General features: G+C 47.2%; 4 protein-coding genes across 4 annotated transcripts; 2 read left to right on the top strand and 2 right to left on the bottom strand.

Moving 5' to 3' along the window:
• Positions 1-688: 688 nt before the first annotated feature.
• Positions 689-2,053, top strand: BT62DRAFT_271728 (uncharacterized protein). Its single transcript, XM_043180324.1, has 4 exons — positions 689-1,067; positions 1,121-1,199; positions 1,258-1,568; positions 1,620-2,053. The coding sequence occupies exons 1-4, from the start codon at positions 867-869 to the stop codon at positions 1,938-1,940; spliced, it is 912 nt and encodes a 303-aa protein (XP_043045425.1). The 5' UTR covers positions 689-866; the 3' UTR covers positions 1,941-2,053.
• Positions 2,054-3,555: 1,502 nt separating this feature from the next.
• On the bottom strand, positions 3,556-4,419 carry BT62DRAFT_926120 (uncharacterized protein). Its single transcript, XM_043184948.1, has 3 exons — positions 4,125-4,419; positions 3,934-4,060; positions 3,556-3,880 (listed from the first exon to the last, which is right to left on the bottom strand). Exons 1-2 carry the CDS (start codon positions 4,249-4,251, stop codon positions 3,954-3,956), a joined length of 234 nt encoding a protein of 77 aa, XP_043045424.1. The 5' UTR covers positions 4,252-4,419; the 3' UTR covers positions 3,556-3,880; positions 3,934-3,953.
• Positions 4,420-6,881: 2,462 nt separating this feature from the next.
• BT62DRAFT_880921 (cytochrome P450) lies at positions 6,882-9,220 on the bottom strand (the record flags this gene model as incomplete). Its single annotated transcript, XM_043182646.1, has 14 exons — positions 6,882-7,071; positions 7,125-7,172; positions 7,225-7,318; positions 7,371-7,545; positions 7,599-7,797; positions 7,852-7,918; positions 7,972-8,201; positions 8,259-8,331; positions 8,389-8,494; positions 8,550-8,647; positions 8,703-8,835; positions 8,892-8,949; positions 9,000-9,042; positions 9,097-9,220. The coding sequence occupies 14 exons, from the start codon at positions 9,218-9,220 to the stop codon at positions 6,882-6,884; spliced, it is 1,638 nt and encodes a 545-aa protein (XP_043045423.1).
• A 3,162-nt stretch (positions 9,221-12,382) lies between these two features.
• Positions 12,383-13,179, top strand: BT62DRAFT_926115 (uncharacterized protein). The gene is made up of 2 exons (XM_043184947.1): positions 12,383-13,022; positions 13,078-13,179. The coding sequence occupies exons 1-2, from the start codon at positions 12,552-12,554 to the stop codon at positions 13,090-13,092; spliced, it is 486 nt and encodes a 161-aa protein (XP_043045422.1). The 5' UTR covers positions 12,383-12,551; the 3' UTR covers positions 13,093-13,179.
• Positions 13,180-13,997: the final 818 nt, after the last annotated feature.

Here is a 13,997-nt window from a genome sequence, read left to right as displayed (position 1 = left end):
ACGACCATATGGTAGGTGCCATGGCCATCCATAATGGCCAACACCATGTCGACAGTGATGCCACCAGATAATAACCCTACTGCGAGAGGCTCTCTCTGCGACCTTGAATATGGTCAATTTCCGAAGCGACTCGGACTGACGAGCGTGACGTCCAGGGGAGGATTTACGTCTTCACTGATTTTCAAGATCGCGTTGAGGTTGCTCTTGGAGACGATGGACCCCTTTGCCAAACGCCGATCATTTCCGCATAGACAGGCTTCTGTGCTGAACCGCTCATGCTGTTCCATCTTGTTCATCAAGACTCATAAACTAAATCGGGTAGGTCCTCCAGTATGGGCTATTTTAACATTGCTTGGCTTGTTCGGTCGACAATCGAGCCACGGAAGCCTTCTACATGTCAAGTAGCTCAAGAGCAATGATCCAACTTTTCATCGTCATGACACCGAGGAAGATTTGACGATATATTTGGCACCTGTACAACAGCCTAGGACCTTCTAATGTGCACTCTATATAACGAGGCATCGTACTCCCCAAGGTAATTTTTGCTTGGTATTGATCTATACGTTCTAACGATGGCTGCTCAGACAGATATTCCAGAGGATCTCACCAACGACGAAATAACGTTCATCTTTCAAGCCCTTGACGCTTCCTTGAATTCAACGATACTCGAATTTCTATTACACGGTACGCATGCTGAACCAGGCTCGAGTACTCATATCTATCACAGACATGCATAGGCATATATACCGGTATTCTTGCTGTTACCCTGTGGACCACCTGTGTGTAGAGCATATTTCTCGTTCCTCAGGGCTAAAGCAAGTCCCACTCCCTCAGGCACCAATAAATCTCGACCCACTGGCAAAGTCATGATTATTGTCATTCTTCTCCTTTACATCCTGACTTCTATCGGGTTTTCCTTTGATTGGCCATTTGTGCACTCCGCATTCATTGCTAATGGACAAAACTTTTGGACCATATATCTGAGGCTCAGCGATCCCAAGGCGAAAGCAGTTTTGAGCATAGGTACCACAGGAATCCTTTGTACCGTTCTTGCAGATTCTGTCATAGTGCGTAACCTCTGCCTCCGATAATCTTGCCTCTACTTACTATCCGGCCTCAGATCTGGCGTTGTTGGATAATCTGGGGACGGCGCTGGCTCATTGCTCTCTTTCCCGCTCTTTGTTTAGTTTCTAGTATTGGTAAGGCGATACATGTGCATATGTTCTGCTGTTTCTATTTACCGAGAACTTGCTATAGTGTTCAAAATCATGGACATGCGCCTGATATTCACTGATGGAAACGACCTTGAATTGCTCTATCGAGTACTTTACGCATCGTTCACTCTCGTAACAACATTATCGTGTACACTAGGCATTGTCTACCGTATTCTGTCCGTCGTCCAAGCAAGCCCTGGAGAAGGGGGCCGATATAGAGCTTACCGCCGTGTTATCGAAGTCTTGGTTGAATCTTCAACCCTTTATTCCATCATCTTGATCCTATACGTGGCCTTCTTTGCTCACGACGATTGGGCGGCCAATTATCTTGATCCTGCAGCTGCAATTGCGAGGGTACGCTCTTATTCTTTTCGCATTCTATCATATAAGACGTGCTCTATGTAGGGAGTCGCACCTACGCTTCTCGTTGGGCGCGTCGCGGCAGGACATGCTCGCCCAGATGACTCCTGGGAGGGAAGTGTGATGTCTTCTCTTCGCTTTGGGGAAGATCCGATCGAGACGAGTTCCTATGGAGATACCGTTGCTAGTGTCATCATCGATGATGACCTCGAATCTCAGCCCTCGAGCGAGGGCGAGGGCGCGCACACTCGGTCGTGCTTCCAGGGAGGTAATGGGCCGGATGTCATACCCAATGACAATCCGGATATTCGGCCAGGGAGAGAAATGGATGGTCTCGATGTGACCCTTGTTGAACTGATTGAATGATGGTCTTGGAGAACGTCAGCTTTTGCCAGTTATATCCTTATTTACTTTTGGCTTCAGAAGCTCGTAGGTTCGAAATTAAATGTGATTGTTTCAAAGTATGAATACAATTGTAAGCAGTATGGGTATGATGGAGGCGTGCGATATGGTTGAATCGCTATGCAAAGAAATCTTAGCCGCCTTGTACACGTTAGCAAGGGCCGCAAGTGGGCCGCGGTATGATAGACTGATGGTATGTGTACATCATTGGCCGACAAAGAATCTAATTGGAGAAACAGATTCATCGATAGCCAGGCACGAGAAGACGGTCAGCACAAAGAAGACCCATGCCCTCTTAGTGTGAAAAAATGCTGGTGAATGTAATGGGCATTAGATTCGGAGAGAAGTTTGGTGAACGTATGGATCGTTCCTGAAACAAATTCCCAGTAAGAAAAAGTCACGCATCTAACTGGGCATCACAAACAAGATAAATAGTAGCACAAGTTTCTAGTCCACGGTGAAACCTGGGGAGGCCACGGGTCGTTTGACTAAATTATATTTCGTTGTGGAAATCAGTATAAATAGGAAAGGAGCGAATACAGTGTGCGAGAATTCATAAGGGGCTAACCCTCTATTATGCGGCGTGCGTTGGTGTCAACAGGCAAGGACAATGATGATACTGAGATGACGCAGAATACCAGAAGAATGGACACAAGCTTCATTCCGCTTGGAGGGAGAACCTGTGGAGAGGCATGAGGGGCTACAGATAATAATAATTAAAAACACTAAAGGCTCTAGGAAGGGAAGAGTATAGCCACTGTCAGTGATCGAGATCTGACAGATCCAAGCCATAAAGATAGTCAGTCGCACGTGTTTGATTTTCCGCAGTTTAAGTATAACTTAGGGCATAAGAGACTTGTCGAGCCTATGAAGAGCTTGTATGATGTTGACGGTGCCGCCTTGGACTTGCACCACGGAAAATACTCTGATAAAGCGGGACGGGGTTCAAGCTCAAGCCCCGATCACAGTGGCGGCCAGTCGCGAAGATGCAATAGGAAATGGTGCCTGAGGCGAGAGGAGTCTGTGTCTGCAGACATTGACAATGTCTAATTTGCGGGAATCAAAAACAACTGTTATTTCGGGACCGGTAAGGGGGAGATGGGAGATTAGATGACTCTTGATGACGATGCAACTCTGTACTTCACAGCACAGGCATCACTGGGTTCATGCAGGTTCCCCAATAAAATTTGACAACATTACCCGAGAAGCCAACAGCAGAAGGGGATGGAACTGAGCTGACACACCATCTTTTTTTCCAGCTAGAAACGGACAAGCATTTGATGAAAAGGACAGATCAGCACCGAGCGCTAAAAGCGGTGCATGTGTGATGCCGACATTTACGATTTTTACCACTCTAGAGCACTGCCGATCGACGTGTTGACAGAGCCGGTGCTTGAAAAACCGTGATTCTAGAGATAAGAAATCTTAACAATCCAGGCATGTAGACTTGACAAGAATGGCGAATTTGTGCGTGAGTACAGGCAACGTGGAGGATATTATTATCCAGGTTAATGAGATGAAACCGAGTCAAGTTGGCAAGGAGAGTAGTTTAGGTGGAGAAGCATCGAACGATGGAGTGCAACAAGGCGGACAGACTCTCGTTTTGCGCTGTCAGCGGGAAGAAGCTTGAATAATGGATAACAAAAGCAGTAAGGAGAAACATGATTTGTCTTAACGGGGACCATAGGAGACCATAGGTTGACAATATCGCATTTAAAAACCCCTGTACAACATCAAAAATCCTCAAAGTGTGCGAAAGAAAGGAGGAAATAGAATGATCCAAAGGTCTAGTGTTAAACGAGTGTGATGTAAAAGAGTGTTTGGGTTTAGGGTACCGGATAGAATGAAAGTAATAACTAAATGGCTGGGTTTCAGGGTAGCGATATAATGTGTGCTGGGTTGTCCTAAACGTTTGTAAGGTTATCAAGTAGCAATACGAGTCATGATGTGCACATACTATTCTCCTTTCTCCAGCCTCTAGATAGATATGGCACGCTTGGAAGGCTTAGCGGCAGGAGGTGCTCCGCCTCCGCCTCCTCCTCCTCCTCCTTCGCCGGGGTTAAAGGCGTTGAACGCCTCCCTCCCTGGAAAACCCAAGAATCAGTCTCCACCAAAGAAATTTAAAAAAAAAAAAAACAGTCGTCTTACCGTACAAGTTGCGGGGCTTCAAGGGGGGAAGACCCGCTGCCATACGGCGAGCGTTGGTATCAATGGGCGATGCAGAGACGGCGGTGAACGCAATGGCGCAAAAAGCCAGAATGGACGTGAACTTCATTCTTTGCGTTGGTGGGGGATGGCGGTTGGAAGGAAGGGGAATAAAAGGAAAGGATGTCGTGCGGTGGCTGGTTTTGTTTCCGGATGCTCGTTTGGCATTGAGGAGGTCCTGATAACCGATGCATGATCGGTTACTGAACCTCCTATACACGGAAAAGGGATGTTCGATCGTAACACTACTCTTTGCGATCTTTTGCGGAGGTCATAACCAATTTATGAAATTCCAAAGAGCCTAAGGGGGGTGGTACAATACATCCCAAGCACAGTCCAGCCGCTGGGTGCGTTACTGAGACAAATGTCTATATTTCGTTGAAGGTTGTTGACTGGCAGTTCAGTCACTGTGAGCCTAGGCTGGAGGATATTGACATTTTTTGTTTTTTCATCTAGTTACGTGCAGGCGATCCGCAGCCATGGCGGCTATTGGAAAAATGAGGCGCTCATTTCTACTTTGATATCCGTGCTAAGGACCTTCTTATCATTATCAGGCACCCCTTAATTAATAACGCCTCAAATCTAGTTTGACACTGGGCGCTAGGCGCGGAGCCATGCATGAAGACCCATGTTTGCTGGGGTTTTTTTTACGGATAATATGTATTCCGTGAAAATACTATCCATAACAAGATGTCGAACAAGCAACGATGAAAATATTAGATGAAATTCCTGCGTGACGGGTTTCTATGAAGTTGGGAACGAGGCGCTCTCGGATGAGATCCGCTTGCAACAGGATGTCGCTCTGCCTTCGAGCGTAGGTCCGCCATCCAAAATGAATCAAATGATTGGACAAAGCGAGATCAGTCTTCGAAGAAATATGCAGGATTACCTCTAAGATGCACGGTAATAACGAGTCAACTTACCGGAAATTAACACTCCCCCAAAGGAGCTATTAAATGAAGTGACACAGTGTCTATGACGATGCCCCGGGCCAGGATGCAGTACGGCGGGATCGGTGTAGCTTCCCGAGAAACGTGCCTGTTTCCTTCGGTATTACAAAATCTCTATTCGCCATATCCGTACGCGCCGTGCATGTTTCGAGAGAAAAGCCAGAGCCGGTCGTTCCGTCATGATTCTCGGGCGCTGGTAACAGGTAGCGGCATAACGTTAAGAATGTGTCTCGGGGCCGCCGTCCTATATAATGAAATCGCAACAGTGAAAATCCGCGGAGCGATCATATTATTGGAGTCGAGATGATGGGCCGAGGTCCATAGGTCCACTGAAGTATTTATCAGGAAAGAACAAAGAATGATAGGTCCCCCCAAAATTTTGCGAAAGGGTTCTGGAAACTAGAAAATATGTCGGGTTTTGTCCGGATAAAACCTAGTTTCTACCAAATCTCCTAGGGTTTGTCCGACACGGCATCCCCACCTGTTTTAAGGACATTTGCTTCTAAAATGGGTTGAAAAGTTAGGGTCAATTGCTGGGTCACCATGAGGAAGGCTGACCAGCGTTGTCGCCGAGTTTGTGCACCGAGTCGCATCTGTGACGTCCGGACTATGACACGGCATCATCTTGACTTGTGCGCTGATGTCCGGACAAAAAAACACGAGCCTTTGCGAAACTTGGACCTATTTTGGGGGGGTCCTGAAATGTGGGTCGCTGAGTATATAAATGGGCGCATCGATATCGTGATACATACTCGGAGTCACATCCTCTTTGTGGATAAGAGATCTATGGAAAGAACGGTCTGGTAGACCCATGATCATCGATGGCCAAGTTGCCTTCCTCATATTTTTCGTGGAGGACGAATGGTGTCCGAACCAATATTGAAAGTCCACATCTAGTTCGCAAGTATATCTTCAGTCAAGGGCACCTTTTTTCAATACCAGTCAAAGCCTGTTTATCGCCCTAGTACTCCAGCGGGTAGAGGGAGGGGGAGCCATGGAAGCATGATCGAAAGCACAACGCTGCTCACCCGCACCCTACGGTTATACCAAACATAATGAAGAGTGCAGATTTGCAGATTCACGGTAAAGTTAGAGCTGGAGATCCGCAGGACATAAGACAGTGAGCAAGAAGACTCTGAGATCAGGTAGGGGAGGTACCACGATTTACCCGAGAAGTTGATGGAGGCCGATCACGACTCGGACTTCTGTTTTCCGACCATCATCAAGTTTTTTATCAGGCACTCATTGCCCGATTCTTGTTTCGATATGTACTCTTTTTTTTTCGGATCCCTAGCCTCGTGGATCTCCGACTGTGAGAATTATCGCAAACTAGCATCTGCGAACAACGCGACTCCGAGGAATTTTCTAGTACGCCCGATTAGAGAGATACACCTGCATATGAGAGCGCATGTATGCTCTGATTCATTCTGATTCTCTCTATGATCGCGACTATCAAACCTTCAGGATTGTTATGCATGACCTTGCTGGAAATAAAAGTCCACCCACAGCGACGGACACTTCTTATTCTGCATTAGAACCCCATAGTTGTTGTTATCTCCGGAAACATATCTGTTTACTTGCATACGTCCGATCCCTCCCGGACTGGATACAGTAATCAAAAACCAGACAACGTAATTCTGATGCAACCCCGTGTGCCATCAATGTTTTATCGATTTCGTGATGATGCAGATAAATTGTACATCATGTAGTCTATAATTATTACATAGTAAGATAGAAGAAATACCTCAACTTAATCTTCATCGGATGGGGCAACCCGAACCTTCATGTGCAGCTGAGACCCCTTCTCTTGCTCGCCTTCGATTGTTGGCATCATGATAAAGCAAGATTCGCGTCGGACACGCGAAGGGTCCATACCATCAGCGAGAGAAAACTCAAAGGAGTTGACAAGCTCCACAATAAACGAGTGCAGCTCCATGACGCTGAATAGAACTATGAGGCTCGGTGTACGCAACAGAAGAGGTTTGACACTTACGCGAAACGCCAACCAAGGCAGGACCGTTGTCCACCAACGAAAGTGAACCTAATTTTGGATACATAAAATCAAGTGCATTGAAGAGGAGTAAATGACATACATGTTGCCGTAAACTCCGAGAGACACCGCGGGCTTTCCTTCCTTGTGTAACCATCTATCAGGATTGAAGATGTCTGCATCTTCTCCGAAAACTTCTTTACTCCTGCGAAAATCATGTTAATACCAGAGCTGCAAAGAAGACAAAACCGTCGAGCCTATTATAGCCGGCAATCGAGCTGATAATTTGCAGACCCGCTGGAATTGGGAGTTCTGTCAATATCTCTCCAGTCTTCGTAGTAATGGGCTTGTGGAGGGGAAGGACATCATCCTTCGTCGCGATTCTGAACACGTTGTACACGACTGGATGCATACGGAGAGTTTCCTAATCCAAGTGGTTAACCAAATGGAGGAAAATACAAATTCGAAAAGATTTACCTTGACCACGGCAGCCAAGTACGGCATGGCATCGAAATCAGCAGCGGTGAACTCGTCCCTCCCAACAGCGCGCATCTTGCGTTGGGTCTCTCGAATTTCCTGGCGAAGTTTGGTCTGGCATTCGGGGTGTGCTACGAGCTCGAGTAGAGAAAAGGAGAGAGTATTCGACGTCGTTTCGTGTCCGGCAAACACAATGATACTGAGATGATGAGTAAGTCTAATTTTCAGAGCAAAGTGCGAGCTGTATACACACTTCATTTGAGCGAGAAGCTCCTCCTCCTCGAGGCGCATGTCAGGATTTCCTGAGGCGTTGGCTTTAACTATAATGGAGCAATGAGCAAGCGTACCCTGTGGAACAAGACAAACTCGTCACCCATCAGACTCATAAGGTCTTTGCTGGCTTTTCCCTCCTTCAGAGCCGCGTACTTCTCCGCTACCAATTGCTTCGCGACCCTAGTTGTCAACTTGTTCGTCCTCCTTCCAACTTCGAAACGAGGAGAAGGACCATTCCTGACAATGAACCTAGCAAAAGAATCCGGAAGCATGTCCATAATGCTCAAAGCCAGAATATCTTTGGGCTTGGGAATACCGAAGACGTGGAACCTGGGGTAATGCAATGATGAACGACTGATTACAGGATGAGGAAGGGGACATCCTTACACAAGGTTGGTGTAGGCGTTCGCGAGTTCATTCTCGGCGTTATCGAGAGCTCCAAATTGATAGTCGAAGGCGGCTTCACGACAAAAAAAAAGTGAGAACTCGGATGGCAGTAGTGTTACTTGGAACACACCTTCACCGATCGCATCAAGGGTCGCCCGAGATGTCCATTCAGGGATATCCACAGTGATCGTCTCTGTTGCGTCCATAGAAATCATGTCTCTCCATTTGTTTGCCATCTGAAGAAGATGGACCCATCAGAACATGAATAGAGTATAACCATCGACAGCATACCTTCGCGGCATATGACAAGAATATCGGGACAAAAGCCTTTGCTTCGGAACTTCCAAATCCTGGCGTCATGATCTTTCGCTGGCGCCTATGCTGTTCGCCTATGTATGCAGTATTAGCAGTTGTAAAGAATTGAAAAACTCGACGTGACTTCACCTTCAACATTGAGCAATCCGGGGCCAAGAGTAATGCGTGATAGAGCACTTCGGGTGGGTGACTTGATGAAGTTGTAACCAGACTGATAGATGTATGACAGAGCCTTAGGATCTGTGATGAAGAGACGTTCTCCCTAAAGAACAATGAGTGAGAAAAAAAGTGAGTATAGTAGGCTTGGACATAGCGTACTCCGAGAGGTGCGTGGATGCGAATGACGTCGCCATAGGTCTTTACCCATTCAAAATCTCTCTGAACACAGGAACGATCAAGGACGGGAAAATAACATATTAAAAGAACATTACCTCCCCAGCCTGTGACTGTAAAAGCTCGGGGAAGTTTCCTACAGTCATCAGATACGTGAGTGAAAGAAAGCAGAACTAACAGAGAGCCTCACCGTATAGGAACGAGCTGGACTCAGGTCCTTTTACATGAGAGAGGGAAATGCGAGTAAAACGCTTGTATACGACGTATGCAAGTGTTAGAACGCAGGCGGAGAGGACAAGAGAGAGGGAAGGCATGTTTATGACGCTATGGACTTGATGGTCGCCTGGACGCCATCTTATAGTGTTTGAATGGCGATCCCCTTGGCGCAGAATACAACACAAATGATAATCGACCTGCGGTTGAAACCCGAAGTGGTTGCAAGGGCCTAGTCATAATCCCGTGAAAAGCATGTAAGAGTCTTTGAAAATATGCGACGCGGATACGGTCTTAGTCAGGAACGTCCAGGCAGCTCCAATCAAAATAAACCAGACCTCATGCCTTCAGCGTCGGATTCCGAACCGGTGCAGAAGGCAGTCGTGCTTCTCACAGTTTATTGGCTGATTCTGTCGTACTGAGATTCGAGATATCAGCGTTGTGACTTGCGTCCGACACCGAGCAGTGCAATGCATGATGGCGGCTAGAAAAGAATGGAATCGCCGCATTCCGCGTGCTGCGCAAGTTGAGTTTATTTTCCCAAAAGGATGTTCTTCACTCAGGGCAATGCTATTCGACGGTGATTCCGCCACTGATCTCCAAATGATGAAAAACAGCGGCCTGCGGTAACGAAGATCGACATGCCCTGAAATTTTACGCGACTCATCAGTTCTCCAGAGGTATAAAAGAGGAGACGAAGATATCCACGAGAAGAGCTGGAGCCAATGCGCAGCGAGGGTGCTTTCGTGCAAAATTGGTGTCTGGTTGAAGAAGAAATAGAACATCCGGCTAGCTCCGGGGTGTGACTGTCGAGGATAAAAATAGATCTGCAATGCTATTGATTTTCAAATTTTACTTGAATCTGATCGTCAAGTAAGAGTCTTATACTTAGAACTTTGCCTGCCCGTTGATGATGTTTCTACCTTGCTCCAGCCTTTCTCTGGCACAATTGACGAAACCACAAGCACACCCTGTTTTTGGGAAGCCGTTCTCGTCTTACCCCATGGACATTCTGTAGTTTCAGCCTCTGTGCCTGCTCGCGTGTCGTCGTATCAGATCATCATGAAGCAGCGATTCCGTGGAGATTATATCACACCTCTGCTGGTAGATTTTTGTTGCATTTGGCTGGAAACGTCACTTTCTTTAATCAGAAAGGCAGAGGTATCATTATGACATCGCCAAATAACAAGTACCGCGCGTTCTGTTAAGAAGACTTTCACCTCAGGCCTCCTTTAGCGCGACCCAGCTTGAAATGTCACATGCCTTGAGTCCATTCGGCCTTCTCTGATGGAATCATTAGGAATCTTGCGTCCTGGGCTTACTATGAAGTTTCAAGTCACCGCAGTTTCCAGCGGTCAGTTACTAGAATAGACGTTTCACCATTTCGAAACATACGTTGACGTTTCAATAAACACGTTCTATGTGCGCCAGCCTTCTTATTTTGTTTTCTTTGACCGCACTACCTCGCGGGCTAACAACATGTATGAATGTGTCGAAAGTAAAGCCGAAATCCAGCCCCTTTACTTATCCAATGTCCTTGGAATATGACAGCCGAGCATTGCAGCAACATTCCAAGTTTTCAAGCTCACAGAGCTTTGTCTGTGTGGAATCGCTTTCCTTCATCGATATTCCGCTATCATTGATGCTTACGGCTGCGGGCACACCTAGATGCACATGAACCGAATGGCGTTCTAGGCACCTACGATGCAATATCCATGTCCCGCTGGCAGGCGTCACCTCCGTGTATGTGACCACCCTCGAGTCTCGTTTCTGTTGGACTTTCTCCGAAGGTCCTCAGTATTTCCGCTGGTCGTCGTATAAAGGCCCAAAAGTACTTTCCGTTCACTGGGTACCGTAGATCTCACCTAGAATCCTGTAAATCCTATCCAAAGCCACGTAGATCTTACCCCAAGTCACTTCCCCTATTTCTTCCACGCGATGTCGTCCCTTCAGAATACTTTCATCAGCGAAGACCGCATCGGATCCCACCGTCGGAAAGAAGTGTTCTTCGAAGATGATGGCAAACAAGATATATACAGCTGCGCCGTGACTATTGCCTAGGATCGAAATGTATGAATTTGACCTAGTAGTATTTGACCAACGTCAAAATTACTTTGGGCTTTCCTAGTGCGGGAACGCCGACTCGTCGCCGAGGGCTGTCACAAAATCCAGGATATGTCATTGGCCACGAACTCTGATTCGATTTTTCCCACCTCAGAATAGTCCCCACCCAGCTACGAGACGCATATCTTTGACCGAGATCAGTAATCGGCATACTAAGCCCATCCACCAAAATAGAATTCTCTCTAATGGGGTGGGGTCTCCGCAGAGTCGTCCCCAGAAATACCCTCCGGTAAGCATTATGAAGGCACTCCCTCGGCCCTATGTTTCAGCAATTTTCGGATCGCATACTGCCAGTGCCCGAATTTTTTCTGGTTTATTCGATTGCTAGTGGTCCCAAGTAAGTCGCAATGGACCTGACCGCAAATGGGTAAATCGCTAAACGGCCCGAAATCCATATGCGTTTTGAAGCTGCTGGTTTGCGGTGCCCAGTGGTGAGCTTCCTGGATCCAGGTTAGGAACTTCAGGAACCGCAGAATACAGCACCTCACCCAGGTACTTACTGCTGTACTTCCTTTCTCCTCCCCAAGCAGATGAAAATTTCCATCAGGATCTGGTATCGGGATTCCTATACTTTCATCGACCATTGCGGTTGCCAGGGAAAGTCGCCACGTTTATGCGTCTCTCCATCCTTACGATGAACCTTCAACGAATCAATCAATGACCTCAGCTTTCAAAAATAGTGTCGTAGGCCATCAGGAAACAAAGACCGTCGCCATGCCGTACTCCACATTGAACTGCGGACTCTAGGCGAAATCGAACCTCGAAACTCGTCATCACCGCGAATGGTATCATCTGCGTTCAACTTAACATCTCACGACTTTAACAATCCTTTTGCGATAAGTACCATATGATACCCTTCGTGTGGGGTCCTCGGATATCAGTCCATCGTACCTGCATCGATTCCGACGATTAATAAGTGTCGGACTATTTTTTCATCGCAGCGGCCAACGAGTTCCGCCTACTTGTCAAGTCCCCGCCTGCCTTTGGCGACTCGGACATGGATGACAGAAAATGACAATAACGACAGTATCACGTTATGTCCCTTGCCATTTACGACTGGTTCGCTATTGCGACTCGCGACCGATTCGGAAGTACTGCATGACATTGCATTCGGGCGGCGTTCCTTCCTACACATCCGTCATTGCGATTCATATCCTACGTCAAATTGGGATACTTGGTACAGGAGAAGACTAATGATGTGCAGGATACATGCTCTTCGCAATTTGTATTCACAGATTTAAGAGTTTCGGCCCGGGCGCCTAACGAACCGTCGATCCTTTATTTGCCCTGCCCAGCCAATCAGTTACGATGACACAAGCCTATTCCACGAGGCATGAAGGAGCAAGCCGACATTTCTTTGATTGCCTACTATCACCAGCAAATGGACACCGACGCACAAGCAACCCTTTCAACGATCCCAATGATAGCGTCGATCTAGTGATCCGCACATCTGACAACGTCGACGACCTCGTCCTCAGCGGGCTGCTATCGTTGCGATCCCCATGGTCGTTCTTCCGTCACGCTTTGCAGAGTAGTCGGCACACAGAGGAAAGGGACGGTCTTCCTGTGTTACGAGTGGAAGATAACAGCGCTACGTTCAGATACATCCTCCTTCTCTTTTACCCCAATGAGCGTCCCGTCGAGATCGAAAGCATCGAAGATGTTTCGGCAGTGGGCGTCGCTCTTAAAAAGTACTGCGTGGATTATGCAATCGGGCGCTTCGAGAAGACGGTGATCGTGTCGTCCCTCATGAGGGAACAAGCCCTACGACTGTTTGTCCTAGCATTTCGTAATGGGTGGAGAAAATTGGGCGAAGCAGCCGCGAAGAACATACTTTTCATTCCCTTGACCAAAGAGGTGGCAATCGAAGAGCTGAACGGCATACCGGCGTTGCAATACGTCATCCTGCGAGACTACCACAGGAAGTGCAGTGACGCCGCCCAAGTTAATCTCGACACACAGGAGATATTGTTTTGGATGGTTTTGAGAGACGCGGTCTATCTTAAACGTCCCATATGCTTTGTTCAAACACGACCGAAGTGAGAATTAGGGATACAAATGGTGAAAGGAGAGTGGATGTCCATCACAGGATATTCGATTAATCCGAGAGGTTTCGCAGAAGCTGCGCGATACGCCTCGTCCCGAAACCTCCATGGACGACAAAATCATCAATTGGGCGGTTTTGAAGAGCGCAGAGCAATGCAAAATCAAGGGTTGGAAAGACATCGCTGTCAACGAGATCCAAACATTTGCAAAGCTTTTGGCGAAAGAAATTGATAGGCGAACCTCTGAGGTGAGTCAGGCAGCGTTATCTCCCCTATTGCCAACACTGTCTGCTAGGTTCTTTTGGATATCAAGTGGACGAAATGAGGTGCAGAGGCACGCGCATACCCGTGTAGCTTATGAATCGGAATGATAGTGACCCTGACCGAGGGAAAGCGAAATTGCCGTATGTCATTTCTTCTCTTGTTGGTGTAGAAAACGTTCCCAATACTTCGAGTGTTTCGTTTCCAACGAAGGAGAGTGTGAAGGTGAAGATAACGGAGCTACAGAAGAGGTGGTCTACCAAAGAGAAAGGAAGACATGAATCATTGAGTCATTGGCGTTGTTAAGACCTTTCTAAGCGAATAGCTGCTGCTCCTGGGATATGGCGTTTTCAAGTTAGCTTAGGGAACAACAGGTTAAGATCAATGTCGACGTTGCCACGAGGACAGAATCTGGAGCGGGATTTAGGACTCTACGGGGTGTCCTCTA

Source organism: Guyanagaster necrorhizus (genome assembly GCF_019112545.1).
Source record: "Guyanagaster necrorhizus MCA 3950 unplaced genomic scaffold BT62scaffold_2, whole genome shotgun sequence".
NCBI classification, from domain to species: domain Eukaryota; kingdom Fungi; phylum Basidiomycota; class Agaricomycetes; order Agaricales; family Physalacriaceae; genus Guyanagaster; species Guyanagaster necrorhizus.
Note: the sequence above shows the minus strand (reverse complement) of the source record. Positions and strands in the feature narration are given on the sequence as shown.